Source organism: Brienomyrus brachyistius, chromosome 17 (genome assembly GCF_023856365.1).
Source record: "Brienomyrus brachyistius isolate T26 chromosome 17, BBRACH_0.4, whole genome shotgun sequence".
Lineage (NCBI taxonomy): Eukaryota > Metazoa > Chordata > Actinopteri > Osteoglossiformes > Mormyridae > Brienomyrus > Brienomyrus brachyistius.
This window is the reverse complement of record NC_064549.1, coordinates 19,058,373-19,077,796: the sequence shown is the minus strand read 5'-3', so window position 1 is coordinate 19,077,796 and position 19,424 is coordinate 19,058,373. Positions and strand designations below refer to the sequence as shown.

General features: G+C 44.7%; 1 protein-coding gene across 2 annotated transcripts in view; it reads right to left on the bottom strand.

The window, feature by feature from the left end:
* The window catches only part of masp1 (MBL associated serine protease 1), a 55,987-nt gene that overhangs the window by 34,926 nt on the left and 1,637 nt on the right, over positions 1 to 19,424 (bottom strand). For both annotated transcript variants that reach the window (XM_048980096.1, XM_048980098.1), the window contains exons 3-8: positions 17,899 to 18,076; positions 17,675 to 17,806; positions 15,954 to 16,150; positions 3,186 to 3,333; positions 2,990 to 3,108; positions 2,288 to 2,366 (exon numbers count right to left, since the gene is read on the bottom strand). In XM_048980096.1, the coding sequence (XP_048836053.1) occupies positions 2,288 to 2,366; positions 2,990 to 3,108; positions 3,186 to 3,333; positions 15,954 to 16,150; positions 17,675 to 17,806; positions 17,899 to 18,076 (853 nt within the window). The remainder of the gene's footprint in view (positions 1 to 2,287; positions 2,367 to 2,989; positions 3,109 to 3,185; positions 3,334 to 15,953; positions 16,151 to 17,674; positions 17,807 to 17,898; positions 18,077 to 19,424) is intronic.

The window sequence follows — 19,424 nt, the reverse complement described above, 5'->3', positions numbered from 1 at the left end:
GTCCCTGACCGCGCTCCTGTCCCTGACCGCGCTCCTGTCCCTGACCGCGCTGCAGCAGCCCCAGAGGCGCCCCCTCCGCCTGCAGCAGCCCCAGAGGCGCCCCCTCCGCCTGCTGCCCTAGTTCCGTTCACCTTAGTCCCCGAGGTGGTCCCGACAGACTCCGTCTTGGCTCCTCCCTCTTCGGAGGTGGAGGAGCTTGAATGGGACCCCTCGGGGACCGTGCTTGTGACTTTTTCGCCCTCGCCCCGGCGAACTCGACCCCGACCTGGGGTCAGACTGTCTGTGTCCCGTAAGGGGAGGGGACACAGACGTAGGACCATGGTCCCTCCCGCCCGGCCCCCTGGCTCGTCCTCGCTCACCGGCGCTACGGCTGGGTCGGCGCCTGCGGGTCCTGGTCCGCCTGGTCCCCCTCCGACGCCTCGTCCCCCTGCCTCTGTCCCTCGTCCGGCGTCTCGTCGGGTCCCTGCGGGCCCCCCGACGGCGGCTCCTCAGTTGCCTGCGGGGCCTCTACCTCCGGCCCGTCCCTGGACTTCGCCGAGGGCCCCTCCTGCTTCCTCGTCCCCTTCCCTGGTGGCCCCTCCTGCTCCCTCCTCGGCCCCTGCCTCGGTCCCTCGCCCAGTCTCCTCTGCCCCTCCGAGGTCCCCTCCGGCTCCGACCTCCCGGCTGCCTGCGGCCCCTCCGGCTGCTTCCTGTCGTCCGCACGGGCTCCCTTGCCCGACCCTTCGTTCCCCCGCCTTTTTTCCCTTCGCTCCTGCCTCCTTCTCTTCTGTCCCTGCTTCCCCTTTCTTTGTCCCTAGTCCTGTCGCTCCTCGTGTTCCTCCTTCTCTCCCTGAGTTCCCTCTGTTCACTCCCGCTCCTTTTGTCCCGCCTATTCCCTCCATATCCCCATTTCTGGTCTGTCTGTCGGCCTTTCCTGTCCTCTGTGGTGTCCTGTCGTGGCTCCTGCCCCTTTGTCGGTTTTGCCTGTCTGTCTTGTTCCCTGTTCCGTGTTGATTTTTTTTTTGCTCTTGTCTTTCTGGTCTTGCTTCCCCGGTCTCGTCCCATCCGTCGCCGCCTTTGGGGGGGGGGTTCTGTGACGCCCGCTCCGTCCACTCCTCGTTTGTGCCACGCCCCCTAATTACCCACGTGTGATTCCCTGAGTGTGCCCAGTCGTGTCTTATTCTTTTCTGATTAGTTCCCTGTATTTAGGTCTCTGTTGTGCACTAACCGGTTGTCTGTCATTGATGTTACACGGTGTTCGTCGACCTGCCCTGAATAAACTCCAGTCTGCCCCGATTTCTGCCTGCCTGCCTGTTTGTGGATCGCTCGCACTTCCTGAGCGATCTTCCGTCCTGCTCGCCCGTGACAGAAACGTCCCCCCCCCACCCATTCTGTCACTCTTATTCCTTAATTCAAATCACATTTTGTTCTCAGTGAAGCTTCAGTCTGACCCACGCCCTGTACAACTTACACCACATCCTTAGTAACATTACTTGAACAGGTATCTATTTAGGGCTGAACAATATTGGGAAAAAATCATATTGCAATAATTTTGGGTTTTGTAGTTGCCATTCATTTTAAATGACAAAAATCTTATTTACTTTTAAATCTGTCTTACATTGCATCCTTTCACAATGTGACTGTTGCATGTGTGCCCAAGCTCTTTATATTCTGTCATTTATGCATCAATCAGAATCAGCTTTATTCACCAAGTGTGCTGCGGCACACAAGGGATTTGGTTCCGGCTGCAAGAGACTCCCTAGTACACAGACAATAAATGACACTGTACAAACAATAAATTACACTATAATGTAACCATTTATGCTCTTGTAACACTCATAATTTAACATGAACTTCTGGATCAAGAATCCTTTATCATTTTTTCAAATGCAAGTGCAGTACTGAATGTGCTTTGCGAGAATTCATAGCAGTGTTTGTAGATTGTGTTTAGAAGGCAGGAATATAAGCAACATATCTAAAGTTAAAAGAAGTGACATTTATATAAAGCCCTTTCTAATTAAGGTAGAGATTACCACAATGTCCAAACTTTCATAACAGGGACTTAACACTCTCAACCTAGTGTCAAGTTGTGGACTCTGTTTCTCATATCGAATATTCACCACACTCATCATTTACTTACAGCAGACTCATTACACTGACCCCTTTTTTATACCAAAGACTCACTGGACAGTCACGATGCTAAAAGGAAACAATCACCGCACAGCCCCCACTAAACATAAAAATGCTAACAACTAAAACAACATGTGCTGGACTTTCATTAAGTACTGAAAATAAGAATAGGTCTTACTTTTGCAAGTGGGCACACTGCTGCTCCAGGTACCATCTTTTTGGCATTCAATTTGATAATGATCAATCTGTTTACCATCCTGTATAAGAGACATTGTTAAAGTTAAATACATGTTGTGTATCTAGACAAACTTCTGCAGGGAATTTTCAAAAAGATGAGTAGATGCGGGTACATATATGACCACTTGCTGCAGAGTTCTCTATCAAAGCAGACCACTAAAAGCTATTAGAACTTCTTACTGGTCACACAATGAGGAAATAATGCATAACAACTGGAAAATGTTTAAAACGTGCCTGTTTAAAAGCTTTTTGTCACATGGAAGTTTTGCCACAAGGAAACCGAAAGAAGGCTTCTGTTTCCTAGAGATTCAGCTTTCAATTTCATCTTGAACTAAAAGTGAGGGACTAGAATTGATGCCCACAATTGTCTGTTCTGAGACATTTGAGGTCAAAGCCTGAAAGATTAAATATCTAGAGTGATATTTCAGTACATCAGTAGCTAACAGACAGGCTACTGAACAGTACCTTAAACTTATATAAAACTTTACTATTTTATTATCTTGAATAAATCATTGAGTAATATCTGCTTTGTGTTGTGACATTCCTGTTTTCTGGACAGTTCTTTCTTTTAATTTGTGGTCATGTTTACTTTCAGGCAGGCCACAGTTTTTGTTATAACACGTAAAAATGAGCAGAGTCTTACCTTTAACACTCTGTAGCCAGGATCACATGTAATTAGGACATGATTTTTAAATGAATAATGGGGAAGAAAAGGCTCCAAATGACCATGGACTGGGGGGTTTAGAACTGGACAGTTACTTCCTGTCAAAGAGAGCTGGGTCAAACATGAAATAAACTTGGATCATACTTTTTTGTAAAGCATATTCTGGGAAACTCACCATCAGCAGTATAGGACAGTCTCCAGCCAGTGTTCTCGCCTGAACTGTCACTGTGGAAGAAAACCTGAACATGGTTGCTTCCTGTCTGGATACGGTCTGGAGGCTTGTCACCACAGAATGGACCGAGCTCTTTCTGCCCAGTCTGAATCTGTAAATTAGATGATTTTTATCACCTTGAGCACAAGTACACATTGTTATTTGAATTATTCACATTTATGCTTCCTTTAATTCCCAGTAGTTTACTATTCTTTAGTTTAATTTTCATGCCATTTCATAGACATGTACTCTGTAAGCAGGTATAATGAGAGGCCAAAAAGACTTTATGATTTAATAAGTGGGAGGAATCTTATCTATTACTGCTATGTTTTAAAAGCTATTTATTCAATACACTGTAAGGACGCTGATATGTTGCCTTTCCAGATGTACAATCCACCACTAATGCATTCACACTAATCCATTAAAAGGTGTTAGAACTGAACAACTGTGTTACACATACATACTTCAGTTAAAAAAGTAAGACATTCTCCTGTCCTCTTAGTATTTCTGGTAAAGAGTGATCTACATTAAATGAAGGCTTTAAAAATATATATTACAATTTAATTTATATTTGTAGTTTTTTTTCTCCTTTATTTAATGCCAGATAAAATGTGAATGTAGTACCTTATGTAAAATATTAACATTGTACAGCTCTATTTGTGTAAATAGGTTAAGCTCAGTAAGAAGCACTAGATCAGGTTATCTACTAAACAAATAAAATATAGCTGCAAGCAGCAATAATGGGGCCAAGTACAGTACCATGGTATAAATACCAGGGAAAGAAATTCAGAAAGAGGGAATACAAGAGCATTGGATTATATGAACATAGATCATTTGTGATAAGCTAACACACTGAATGAAACAAGAAAAACTGCAACAGCAACAGATCAAGAACCAGTATGGAAATTGAATCACTGAGTAAAAAGATATGTTTTTAAATTCTTCCTAAAAAGGGAGATGGAAGATAGATCTCTGAGGTTTTGTGATAGCAAGCTCTAAAGTTTTGGAGCTAAAAAAATTGAAGGCCCAGCCACCCACAGAAGACAAAAAGGCAAGGCATCACTAGAATACTAGTATCTGCAGACCTGATTGAATGGGCAGTTATATAAGGAAATAAGAGCTCTGAAATATACTGGGGAGCAAGACCATGTATGGCCTTAATAGTCATTAAAAAGACTGGATAATACTGGATAAGGAAAGCTACAAGTTGCAAGTGTAGTTTATAGAGGGGGTGAATGTCAAGATATTTTATTGTTAGTGAGAACTCTAGCAGTTACCTTTAAGGCTGTAATGTAAAGAGTAATCCAATAAGAGGAATGGAAGAAGGGGACAGACCTGTGCTTAATGGGAATGTAGACATCAAGAACATTAGACATAGCCTGGTTATAGGCAGAGAGAATCTCAGAAGGACAGGATTGATTAGTAACATCTGACAGAGAAGCTAGAAGAGAACAAAAAATGGTATGAGTGTCAACAGAATTTAGATGATAGGATATGGTTTGGCCCCTCCTGGAGCCAACACCTTATCGTGGTGGAGGGGTTTGCGTGTTACAATGATCCCAGGAGCTATGTTGTCTGGGGCTTTATGCCCCTGGTAGGGTCACCCAAGGCAAACAGGTCCTGGGTGAGGAACCAGACGAAGTACGGCTCAAAAACCCCTTATGAAGAGAAAAATCTTGGATTCACGGTTTCCCTTGCCCGGACGCGGGTCACCGGGGCCCCCCCCTGGAGCCAGGCCTGGGGGTGGGGCTCGATGGCGAGTGCCTGGTGGCCAGGCCTACACCCATGGGGCCTGGTCGGGCGCAGCCCAAACAAGGCACGTGGGTCCCCCCTCCAATGGGCTCACCACCCATGGGAGGGGCCATAGGGGTCGGGTACGAAGTGATCTGGGCGGCGGCCAAAGGCGGGGACCTTGGCGGTCCGATCCTCGGCTGCAGAAGCTAGCTCTAGGGACATGGAATGTCACCTCTCTGATGGGGAAAGAGCCTGAGCTGGTGCGCGAGGTTGTGAAGTTCCGGCTAGATATAGTCGGACTCACCTCGACGCACGGCTTGGGCTCTGGAACCAGTCTCCTTGAGGGGGGTTGGACCCTTTTCCACTCTGGAGTTGCCCGCGGGGAGAGGCGCCGAGCGGGCGTGGGCATACTTATTGCCCCCAGGCTGGGCGCCTGTACATTGGGGTTTACCGCAGTGGACGAGAGGGTAGCCTCCCTCCGCCTTCGGGTGGGGGGACGGGTCCTGACTGTTGTTTGCGCTTATGCGCCAAACAGCAGTTCGGAATACCCACCCTTTTTGGAGTCCTTGGAAGGGGTGTTGGAGAGCGCTCCTCCTGGGGACTCCCTTGTTCTGCTGGGGGATTTCAATGATCACGTGGGCAGCGACAGTGAGACCTGGAGGGGCGTGATTGGGAGGAACGGCCCCCCCGATCTGAGCGGTGTTTTGTTATTGGACTTCTGTGCTCGTCACGGATTGTCCATAATGAACACCATGTTCAAGCATAAGCATAAGCACCAGGACACCCTAGGCCGCAGTTCGATGATCGACTTTGTAGTCGTGTCGTCGGACTTGCGGCCGCATGTTTTGGACACTCGGGTGAAGAGAGGGGCGGAGCTGTCAACCGATCACTACCTGGTGGTGGGTTGGCTCCGCTGGTGGGGGAGGAAGCCGGCCAGGCCTGGCAGGCCCAAGCGTTTAGTGAGGGTCTGCTGGGAACGTCTGGCAGAATCCCCTGTCAGGGAGAGTTTCAACTCCTACCTCCAGCAGAACTTCTCCCATATCCCGGGGGAGGCGGGGGACATTGAGTCCGAATGGGCCATGTTCCGTGCCTCCATTGTGGAGGCGGCTGACCGGAGCTGCGGCCGCAAGGTGGTCGGTGCCTGTCGCGGCGGTAATCCCCGAACCCACTGGTGGACACCGGTGGTAAGGGATGCCGTCAAGCTGAAGAAGGAGTCTTATCGGGCCTTTCTGGCCTGTGGGACTCCAGACGCAGCTGACGGCTACCGGCAGGCCAAGCGGAATGCGGCTTTGGCGGTCGCTGAGGCAAAAACTCGGGTGTGGGAGGAGTTTGGTGAGGCCATGGAGAACGACTTCCGGACGGCTTCGAGGAGATTCTGGTCCACCATCCGGCGGCTCCGGGCGGGAAAGCGGTGCAGCATCAACACTATTTATGGTGGGGATGGTGCACTGCTGACCTCAGCTCGGGACGTTTTGGGTCGGTGGAGGGAGTACTTCGAAGACCTCCTCAATCCCACCGACACGCCTTCCAATATGGAAGCAGAGTGTGGGGACTTGGGGGTGGACTCGCCTATCTCGGGGGTGGAGGTCGCTGAGGTGGTCAAAAAGCTCTTCGGTGGCCGGGCCCCGGGGGTGGACGAGATTCGCCCAGAGTTCCTCAAGGCTCTGGATGCTGCGGGGCTGTCCTGGTTGACACGCATCTGCAGCATCGCGTGGACATCGGGGGCAGTACCTCTGGACTGGCAGACCGGGGTGGTGGTCCCCCTCCTTAAGAAGGGGGACCGGAGGGTGTGCTCCAACTACAGGGGGATCACACTCCTCAGCCTCCCTGGTAAGGTCTATTCGGGGGTCCTGGAAAGGAGGGTCCGCCGGATTGTCGAACCTCGGATTCAGGAGGAGCAGTGTGGTTTTCGCCCTGGCCGTGGAACAGTGGACCAGCTCTATACTCTCAGCAGGGTTCTGGAGGGTTCATGGGAGTTTGCCCGACCAGTCTACATGTGTTTTGTGGACTTGGAAAAGGCATTCGACCGTGTCCCTCATGGGGTCCTGTGGGGAGTGCTCCGGGAGTATGGGGTACCGGGCTCCCTTTTAAGGGCGGTTCGGTCCCTGTATGACCGGTGCCAGAGTTTGGTCCGCATGGGCGGCAATAAGTCGGACTCGTTTCCGGTGAGGGTTGGACTCCGTCAGGGCTGCCCTTTGTCACCGATTCTGTTCATAGTTTTTATGGACAGAATTTCTAGGCGCAGCCAGGGCGTTGAGGGCGTCCGGTTCGGTGACCTCAGGATTAGGTCTCTGCTTTTTGCGGATGATGTGGTTCTGTTGGCCTCATCGAGCCGTGACCTTCAGCTCTCACTGGAGCAGTTCGCAGCCGAGTGCGAAGCGGCTGGGATGAGAATCAGCACCTCCAAATCCGAGACCATGGTTCTCAGCCGGAAAAGGGTAGAGTGCTCTCTCCGGGTTGGGGATGGGGTCCTCCCCCAAGTGGAGGAGTTTAAGTATCTCGGGATCTTGTTCACGAGTGGGGGAACGATGGAGCGGGAGATCGACAGGCGGATCGGTGCGGCGTCAGCAGTCATGCGGGCGCTGCATCGGTCTGTCATGGTGAAGAGAGAGCTGAGCCAAAAGGCGAAGCTCTCGATTTACCAGTCGATCTACGTTCCTACCCTCACCTATGGTCATGAGCTTTGGGTAGTGACCGAAAGAACGAGATCGCGGGTACAAGCGGCCGAAATGAGTTTCCTCCGCAGGGTGGCTGGGCTCTCCCTTAGGGTGAGGAGCTCAGTCATTCGGGAGGGACTCAGAGTAGAGCCGCTGCTCCTCCGCATCGAGAGGAGCCAGATGAGGTGGCTCGGGCATCTGATCAGGATGCCTCCGGGACGCCTCCCTGGGGAGGTATTCCGGGCATGTCCCACTGGGAGGAGGCCCCGGGGAAGACCCAGGACACGCTGGAGAGACTATGTCTCTCGGCTGGCCTGGGAACGCTTCGGGGTCCCCCCAGAGGAGCTAGACGAAGTGGCCGGGGAGAGGGAAGTCTGGGTCTCCCTGCTGAGGCTGCTGCCCCCGCGACCCGACTCCGGATTAAGCGGGAGATGATGGATGGATGGATGGATGGATATGGTTTGGATAGGATATCCTGTTTGATGGCTCTGAGATTAAATTCATTGGATGACAGTGGCCATATAATTTGACGTAGCACAATCATTTGAACAAATTTTGGTCCAAGGCCTCTGTAGATGATATATACTGAATTTGGTGTTGATACAATCAATGCCCTAGGACAAGTTTGCAAAACTTCAAAATAGTGGTAAATGCAATTTTGCACACATTAACATCAAAAGATGAATTTGTATTGGAACGAATTCACGAGAAAAAACAATTTGAAACCTACGACAAATAGTTCAAAAGTTAGAAACAAAAATATACCTTGAAATTTGGCCTGATGTTGGTGATATAGGTATGGATGGATTGACCCCAAATCTGGTGACTGAGTACATTGGACTGCCCTACTAATGTACCAAGTTCTAAAAAAAATCTACCAAGCGGTTCTTTGAGCTGCCATAGACTAGAGTAAAATAGAGCCAGCGGGGTGCATGTCCCAGCATGCCATGCTTGCCATTGTAAATAGCCCCTGTCTGTAATTGTAAATAGCTCTTGTTGTATGGTTGTTCTTAATGATCGTATTTCCCTATTGTCGCTCATGTGTTTGCCTGTATCTTGTGTGTATTCTGTCCAACCGTCATGTGTACTTAGCTTGTGTGGATCTCCCACAGTGTGTGCACCTTGTAGTTCGCCTTCTGACCACCTTGTATTTCAACTGCGTGTATTTGGTTCGGTGCTCGTTGGGTGCCTATGATAGCCCTGTTCAGGACTCTAATAAAGAGCATGTTTTGTTCCAGCAAGCAAGTCTCGCAATACCTTGGTCCTCCCAGTGTGACAATAATAATACTGAAAAAATTCTAACAATTACAATAGGTGCCTGGCAACACTAGCATGGCATTATGCCATGGAAAGAACTTCAGAAAGGGGACATACAAAATCATAGGAACATTTGAACATAGATTATATACTGTAAGCATATTGAATGACATTTATAGTATGCAGTAATTTATAGTATCTTTCTTGCACATTCCCTTGCTCTTACACTATCACTGCATCCACTGGCAAGTAATGAACCACAAAATAGTTACTCTGTAGTGATTAGTATTCTTAGTACCTTACCTTCATCATTATCATCATCATCATCATCATAATCCTTAAATATTGTAATGTTTTCCAGGTTTGTCAGTCTTATTATTGTGAACTCTTTTTCCTATAATTGTTTTGCATTGTGGTGTTTTATATATGTAAGGCACTGGGGATTGGTTAATTTATATATATATATATATATATATATATATATATATATATATATATATATATATATATATATATATATATATATATATATATATATATATATATATATATATATTCTTTTTTGAACTATTTGCCTGCCTTCCTGTCTGTCAGTCTGTCTATATATCTATCTATCTAAAGCTGGTGTCCTAAGAGCAGAAACATAGACTGACCAGTACATCGAAAGCTTCACCTCTTTCAGACTAACGCAATGTATGCATAACTGCTGGTTTTGTACTGATCTGCTTGCTGATGTTCCGCTCCATTCCTCCCACAATTGTAAACAAGATCCTGACATACTTAAATTCTTCCACGTGAGGCAGTTACTCATCCCCACCCTGGAGGGGGTGGTCCATCCTTTTTGTGATAACCAAGACCTTTAAATTAGTGGTATTAATCTTCATCCCAGCTGCTTCACACTCAGCTGAAACCACTTCAGTGCACACTGGAAATGACTGCTCAATGACACCAACAGGACCACATCATCTGCAAAAAAGAAAGATGCGATCCTGTGGTCACAAAACCAGATACCCTCCACCCGTTGACTGCACATGTAAATTCTGGAAACTGGGGCAGTGAAAAATTGCAGCTCTGACAGAGTCCAACACTTACTGGGGACAATTCTGACTTTTGATAGCAATGTAAACCAAACTTTCACTGATATACAGGGATGTAACCACCCAAGGGATACGTGCCTTTTCCAACTCCATAAAACACACCTAGACTGGTTAGGCAAACTCTCCAGAATTCTTGTGAAGGTAAAGAGGATCTGTGGTTCAACCAACGAATGGATCTTCCTCTCCAGTACCCTAGCATGGATCTTCAAATTGAGCCTGATAAGTGTGAACCCTCTGAAGTTGGAACACACCCTCCATTCCCCTTTCCTAAAAACGGGGAACAGCTTGCCCATTTGCTACTTCATTAGATACTGCCCCTGTTCTGCACACAATGTTGAAGAGGTGTGTCAGCTTTGACAGCCCATCAACATTTACAGCCTTTAGGAACTCAGGGCAAATCTCTTCCACCCCTGGAATCTGACCACCAAGGACATTTTTAACTACCTCAAGGACCTTGAGGTCAACAGCACTCTATCCCTGCTATAAACTGTATGGGCAAAGCCATGTTTCCCCTTCATGAGTCCCCTGACAGTTTGCCAGAATTTCAGTGAAGCCAAATCAAAGTAATTTTCCATGGTCTCACATGAACTACTCCCAAAGTCGAGTGTTTTGCTTTCAAAACTGCCAATGCTGCTAGGCCTGCACATACCTGTCAGCTGCTTCTGGAGTCTCACAATCTAAGCTTAGAAGGCCTCCTTCTTCAGGCAGATGGCTTCCTTCACTGCTGCTATCCACCACCCAGGTTTGGGGATTGCCTACAGCGAGAGGTCTGCACAGAAGCCTCAGCAATGGACACATGGAACATGCTGTACTTGGGCTAAATTTCGCCCAAGAGAAATTATTAAGGTGTCACTTAAAGGTTTTCCAGATAGGGACCTCTGCCAGATGTTACCTGCACACCTTCACTGTACTGTACATTTCAGTCTACCGGGTCTGTCCGGTATTTTCCCCCGTCTAATCTACAGTGTTGGGTGAACTGGTGCCACTTGCACTTATGAACACCCATTTGCTTGCATGTGGTGTTTGTTATGGACAAACTGTAGAAATAATAATAAATTACAAACTTCAAAATTTTCTGTGTTGGGGAAAGTGTCATCTAATGATGCTTAGCTTGCATCCATCCATTCACCTTCTATCTGTGCATCCCATTGAAGGCTGTGAGGCCAGGAGCATTCTAGTTCTAGTTGAAATTGGTTTATGCGTTTATTACTTCCAGGCTCGATTACTATAATGTCTTATTCTCCAGCTGTCCAAATAGGTCATTAAATAAACTCCAGCTAATCCAGAATGCAGCAGCCAGAGTCCTCACCAAAACTAAAAAATATGATGATATTACCCCAATTTTATCCTCACTCCACTGGCTGCCAGTTAGATTTCGTATTGACTACAAAATACTACTCTTAACCTATAAAGCTGTAAATGGTCTTGCTTACTGTAACTGAGTCACTTCATTTGCAAGTACATTCCGAATCGTATGCTTAGATCACAAGATGCAGGTCTTCTATTCATACCCAGAATGAAGAACGTTACTTTTGGGGGAAAAGTACTTGCTCATAAAGCAGCACAGTTATGGAATAAACTTCCTATTAATCTTCAGAACTCAGACACAATCTCTGCTTTTAATTCAAGGCTTAAGATGTACCTCTTTAGACCATCTTTTGGATAGTTAAATCCCCTTTTCTAAGGTGAATGGGAAATCAGGAGGTTCATGGTCATTTGAGATTAAAGGTGAAAGGGGGGATTGGTGCTGTCATCCTGCCACTCTCACCGATAACTTAAGCTGTGGATGGTAGGTTGGCTTGATGCCAAAATGCCTGGAAACCCACATGTCTGTGCTTCCTTCCAGGTATCTCTTTAAGCCATTCTGCCATAGTTACTTTAGTACTGCCGGAGGTTAGGTTAGGTGTAGGGCAATAACTCTTCTCCATCTTTTTTCTGAGCTGATACCAAGCTGACTCTACACCGTGTGAACCCTCACCTGGACTCCTGGAGATAACTACATTTGATTTGATTTTGATTTGATTCAAACCCTTTATTGCTGTTGCAATAAACATGAAACCAACTGGGACTTTAAAACTATATGAACTCAAATTAATGTCAATATAAATGCAATTTCATGCTCCCTGGTTGCCCAGAGGAGGATGGGGTCCCCTTCCGAGCCTAGATTCCTCTCAAGGTTTCTTCCTGCTAGAGGGAGTTTTTCCTTGTCACTGTTGCCTCAGGCTTCTTTGGTGGGGTTCTGGCCAGTTAAATTAAAAGTGCTATATAAATAAAATTGAACTGAATTGAATTGAGGAGCATTCTAGTCTAGGCAGTAAAGGGATCAAGGCTGGGGCACATATACTATGGCTAATTTACAGACTCAAATTAACGCAATTATATGTCTCTTTGGACTGCAGGAAGATACTGGATCACCCAGAGACACAGTGTGACACAGAGAGAACCTACAAATTGCTCGCACACAGAGCAGATTTGGGATTCAACCCTCAACTCTGAAGATGAGAGGTGAAGGTGCCTCCTACTTTATTGATCCACGTTTCTATGAAAAAAAAACCAATATTTTCACACAACAAGAAAACTGATGAAAGATCTGATTTATGTTTTGTATTTTTAATTTTACCTTTACAAGTTCTGTTATCAGAGAGCTGCTAGTAGGCATAGAGACAAGAGCAATAGTAGCCTCCAGTGTAATTGTGGTTTGCTTAAAAGTTCAATAGCAGAGCTCCATTCAAGTGCAGATCAGGCAGGCCATTTTTCTCAATCACACCCTTCCAGGTTTAACTGTTATTACTGACATGAGCATTAAAGTCCCCCAGCAGAACTATGGGTACCCCAGAGGAGTTGCACTCCAGCACCTCATCCAAGGTTTCCAAGAAGACCTGACACTCTGAACTAATGTCCGGTGCATTGGCACAGATTAATGTCAGAGCCCGTTCCTTGACGGGGTGACCTTCTTCACCGTGGTCAACTTCAGCCATACCAGGGAGCTATAAGTAGACAATTGCCCAGTGCCTCTTACTCAGGGCATCTGCAGAGTGGAATAGAGTCCTGCCCCTCTCCATCAATTTGGTTCCAGAGCCCATGCTGTACATTGAGATGAACCTGACTATGTCTAGACTGTATCTCTCTACCTCCCGCACTAGCCCCAGCTCCTTTCCCACCTAAGAGATTATGCTTTATGATCCTAAAGCCAGTTTTGATAACCGAGTCTGCCAAGTCCCATTCCTTTGACTGCCAACCGAACCATATAGCACCTGATCCCCATGGCCATCCTTCCAGGTGGTGGGCCCAATGAAAGGTGGACCCACAAACTGTTTTAGGCTATACCTTGCTGGTCCCCATGGGTAGAGGCTTGATCACCAAGCACTTGCCAGCAAACTACCCCCCCACCCCAGGCTTGGCTTCAAGACAAGGCACCGTTCTAGTTTTTGAGATCTGGTCTTGGTCTCGAGACTGGTCAACCTGATATCAGCCTCGTTTGATCTGCAGCCCATTTCTGGTCTTTAACTTGGCCAAAAGTCATGAAATATTATAAACCATATTATTTGAATCAATATGCATATATACTTCTTTCCCCTCACTAAGCAGTAATTTATTTTCCTGCGCAGCCCTCTTATAGCAGTACTACTTAAAAGTGTACTACATCTCCCAGATGCCCCAGCGGTATAATGCTATTGGAGAGCTTCAGAGTATGCAAGTGCTGCTGGGAAGAGCAAGCAGGGCCTTTAAAAATGAATGCAAATGAAACCAGGAAGATCGTGATTGTCCATCTGTTTGTTCTTACGCCTCTCACACTTAGTTGAATTACAACTCAACCCCTTTGGATTACAGTTCCCTTCTGGATGAATGTGCTGTCCTGTGCCTGCTTGTCCGTGTGAGTTCATCTTGAGTGTATATGTCTTTGAATGGGGAGCATTCCCACTCAGAGCCATAGCCAGATATGAGGTTACTGAGGTCCGAATGTTTGAAATTTCTTTAAGAGTAACAAATAAAATCCATTCATCCATTTTCCAAACCGCTTATCCTACCAGGTCGCGGGGGGTCCAGAGCCTATCCTGGAAGCAATGGGCACGAGGCAGGGAATAACCCTAGGATGGGGGGCCAGCCCATCGCAGGGCACACTCACACACCATTCACTCACACATGCACACCTACGGGCAATTTAGCAAGTCCAATTAGTCTAAGCATGTCTTTGGACTGCAGGGGGAAACCAGAATACCCGGAGGAAACTCCACAACAACATGGGGAGAACATGCAAACTCCACACACATGTGACCCAGGCAGAGACTTGAACCTGGGTCCCAGAGGTGTGAGGCAAAAGTGCTAACCACTAAATATTCATCCATCCATCCATTTTCCAAACCACTTATCCTATCGGGTCGCGGGGGGTCCGGAGCCTATCCCGGAAGCAATGGGCACGAGGCAGGGAACAACCCAGGATGGGGGGCCAGCCCATCGCAGGGCACACTCACACACCATTCACTCACACATGCACACCTATGGGCAATTTAGCGACTCCAATTAGCCTCAGCATGTTTTTGGACTGTGGGGGGAAACCGGAGTACCCGGAGGAAACCCCACGACGACATGGGGAGAACATGCAAACTCCACACACATGTGACCCAGGCGGAGACTCGAACCCGGGTCCCAGAGGTGTGAGGCAACAGTGCTAACCACTGCACCACCATGCCGCCCCACTAAATATTCAACTGAATTTTAAAAAATCAGCAGTTGAAAATGTCTCCGGGCAAGAGTGCATTCTGAATTCAGTTTGAATGTGTCATTAACAGTGTCTGCTGTGTGTGTCAGAGAGAGAACTACAGCATTCAGTATTAGCATGATAGAGAATGTGCGACTCAGGAATCGCACAAGCGCACCTCACTGAAAGCAATTCACATTGTATGCATGTGATTATGCAGCATTATGAAAGAGGCAGGCAGCATATCATTCGGTAACACAAAACAATGATCATTATCAGAAAAAAATGTTCCAAAACAGCAACCTAGTATAGCATCTGGAATAAAGAGAATTGTATGAAACATGTTAAATATAAGCATAGGATAGGCTACTCTGGCCATGTTAAAGGTTGGGTTTCTTTCATATTCCGCCTAATGGGCTAGATTATTCTAACGTTTCACATAATGTCATTAATAAAAAAATAAATTACCAGCTTATGAAGGGGACAGTATCAGTAATAGTGTCCATGGAAACATTTCAAGCCAAATTTGGATCAAAACAAGTGTATTTGATGTTGGGTTGTAATAGTGTGTTAATATCAAGCAATTCTCTTTCATTCTTATGTTTATATAAGGTTAAAAATCATCTTAAATTACATGCTTCATAACCAGAATATTTGATGTTCTAATGACATAGATCTAAATTCATTCAGAAAGGAATTCATGTTAATAGCTTGTTTAACCTAAACATATCAATTAACTGATATGAACTCTCATTTAACACTGCCTACCCCCCAGAAAACTTCTGTGTGATTGACGAGACACCCCCCAACCCCCTCACCCCTGGGTCCTGGACCTCAGTGTTTTTCAAACCTTGTCTACGGCCCTGCTCCTAATCATCTCACACCACATTAAGAACTGGTATGTTCCTTTCTGAGAGCTGTTCACAAGGTGTTTCTTTCACTCATCCATCATCAGTTTCCCCTTTATATGCTAACTGGATATATTTATTTTACCTGTGATATCTGGGGTTATGTACAATGTCACAACCGAAGTGCTTATGCTGTTTATAGCCAGGAAGCAATACCATAGGTCTCAAAATTCTCCCATTTGAGTTTCAAAGTACCATATATATTAACACAATCTAAGAAATAATAATGCATTATGACTTTAAAATTTACATAATATGTTGACACATTAACTTACTAAATATACTTCTAATATTTTACCAGTTCATATGTTTAGGCTTGTGGTTACTTTAGAAATTTGTAAATGGATATGATTATTGTTTTCTGTACCTGTCTAACTCACCTTTATATAGTCATAGGGACAGGTGATTTCTGGATGGTCCTCGATGTCAAAAGTGTCATCAAATTCCAAACTGATCAGAAATCCATCCTCAAGCTGAATGTGGTATGTGCAGTCAGTGCTCTTGGGGTAGGGGTTTGGGAAATTTACACTAGCGAGTACTCCTGTCCGCTCATTGAACAAGCTGTTAGTGCACTCAACTGTAATGACAGAAGGATTTTAAACACATTACAGAACACATTGCTGAAGAAATATAAATATACAACAAACAGAAGCAGACAAATAAAGATGCACAACATTTGAGACTCAGCTTTGTCTCGTGCAGGAACATAGCTAGCAACTCTCCGGTTTCTGCCCCCCTGAACTATCTACACACATTTTTATCATTTCAGACTTTAACTTCAGTTTACACAAATATTTACATTTGCATCTGAACGTTATCACTTAAACTAAAGAGAGCTCTACAAAGACAAAAAACAGACCTTTCAAAAATTTCCAATCTACATATAAAAAAACATAATATACAAATACAAGTGAAATGTAAGACACACACTTACGCTGCTACATTTTTTTAAGTTTTATAATTTCTATATAACAAATTTAAAAGTAGAATATAAACATGGATAAAAAAACGGATTGTCAGTATCTTCAAATGATTTGAAGCAGAAGCTACTAAATAAGTGATAGTGAAGCAGTTGTTTGCAAAAGCATGAAAGACTTCATGAATTTAAAGAATAGCCATTAATGTGAACAAACCAATAATGTAATTCCTTAAATAACCAAGAGAAAAGGCTGAGACAGATATGTAGCATGAGGAGGCTAGTAAGATGGGCACTATTCTGAAGAAGTTTATCTGTTGGACTGTTCACTGGAGTTTACATGAAGTTCACCAAAATACTTAAGTAAACCTTACAGGATATGCATGAATGCAACAGCATAAGTCAAGGTTTGCATGTGTCAGTGCATTAATCAAAGTAGTGACACCATATACAAATAGAAATTTCTGAATCCTCCATTATAAGAGCACATTCTCATATTTATTGACTCATCTGATACCAGGTAGTGAGTTTTAAATTGTAATTTGGAAATAGCTCAGTGTCAAAACCTAGAAAATCCTAATTTATTTTAAAAATTATACGTTTTATAATAAATGTAGAAAAACGTTTGCAAAATAATTAATATTTTTCATTACACACCAGGAGTTAACATGATTTTATGTTGACACACATGGTATTTCAGATAAAATGATAATAAATTACAAACTATATATTTTTGTTAGGGGAAGGTATTATCTTGTATTTAGACTTGCATCCATCCATTCAACTTCTAACTGCTTATCCCAGTCAAGGCTGCAGGGCCAGGAGCCTATTCTAGGCAGCATAGGACTCAAGGCCAGGGTACCCCGTGGATGGGATGTTAATCCTATGAAGGGCAAATACACACTTGCACACTATGGCTAATTTATAGACTTATAGAATTATTCAAGCTGCTTTGGACTGCAGGAGGAAACTGAAGCACCCAGAGAAACCTGTGTAGCACAGAGTGAATCTACAAACTGCTCATGTGAAAAGCTGATGTGGGATTCAACCCCCAAACCTGAAGATAGGAGGCAACAGTGCTACCTTTTGATCCATGGTCCTACCACTGCCTTGCAAAAAAGCACTTTCCAAACAATTACAAAACTGATGAAAAACTTGATTTTTGATTAGCATTTTTAGCCTTACCTTTACAAGTTCTGTTATCATGGTGTAGCAAGTAGCCATAGCGACAAGAGCAATAATAGCCACCAATGTAGTTGTGACAATAGTGGTCACATGTCAGCTCTTCATCATTCCTGTCCTGACATTCATCCACATCTGCCAGGGAGGAAGACCAGTCACACAGGGGTAATGTTTGTGTGTAGGTGTGTTTTTTGCCAGCACTGTCTTTTCCTGGGCCTGTTTCTTACCTACTGCATTGTAATGGGCCTTGAAACCAGAGAACCTCTCTTCATCAGAGAAATCAGACCTGAATGTCACAACGAGATTATTTCTAGGAGAATTAATGACTTGCTCTCCAGGCACTAGCTCTGTGTCTGTATTTTCCCGTCCACAGAATGTTGCAAGCACTTCCTGTTCAGCTTCCAGCTGTAAAATAAATGTGTAGCATTTAGAATGTTGAAGTAGTCAAAGAATGCTTGATGGTATGAGGGACAAGTCTTATCCACAAGTATCCTTTTTAAACATAATTTGCTGTGCTGTAGAGCAACTGCATGAGAGCTGTGCTTGAGAAAGAAATGAAAGTATTTAGCGCCATTCAACACTGATTTCTGACGTTGTCCTTTACATGCAGAGATTTCTGTAGATTCCCTGAATATTTTAATAATATTATGTACTCTATAGGGTGAAATCTTGAAATTTGACCTTGCAAAATCCTGAAATCATTTGGTGAGAAACGCAGTTTTGCTCAGAGGCAGGCATCAAGCCCCTCCTTGCTCATAAATGGCTGGATACTCATGGTATCACTGGGTGTGAAAGTCTCACCCATCCTAGATGCTAGCCTTAAGCTGGCCCTGTCCCAACTTTTTTGAAAGGTGTCGCAAGCACCTAATATGGAGTGTATGAAACTATAAGTTGATAAGTTAAAACATTAAACGTTTTATGTGTTTTAATTTAAGAGAGGGTGGACAAGTCACTGCTTTCTATTTTATATACATTCTACATACTTTCTTAGATTTTTCAGAATTAAGCTTTATAAGAAATGAATTAGGAGACAGATAGGAGACACTGGGCTTGATACAAGTTCAAGGGAAGATGCTAAAGAAAAATATAGTGAAATTGGTGCAAAAGACTGCTGTACTAAAAGGTGTTCATTGGGAATTTCATGGGGACAGAGAAGAATGGGTAATGGATTCTAGGGAATGAAAGAAAGCGAAACCACCAAATGGAAGCTATGCTTGGCAATTAACATGAAGAAACTGTATTGTTTTTATAACAGTGAAGAATTATCCATAACGTAAACCTGAGGGATGGAACACCTGAACTGTTAATATAAAAGACAGTAATAATTTGTAGTTATGAAATCTGATGTAAATGAGGTATGCATGCATATTTATTAATAGTCTACTAAATACACAATGCAATATATGCCGGGTTTCTTGTTATATTATTCATATAGTAATTTTACATTTAGGAAATATAAATGACTTCTTTTCCTTTTTGTCTGGTGTTTCGTAACAGGTGGCAGAACCAATATGCCGCAGTGCTTTGCGGGAAAGCAAATCCATGAGCTTGCCCCACCCTGTGGTGCATGTCCTTTTGTGTATAACAGCTGCTATGCAGCTCTAGGGGGGCAGAATCTGAATATGAATGTAGCACAAGAACTTGCAGCATTGAATCTGCTCATGTGGAATAAATGCTATTAACTCTGGATTCTGTGGGATGTTCTCCTTGTTAAACATCGTCTGTGTAGAAGCAATGAGACGTCTACTGTGGA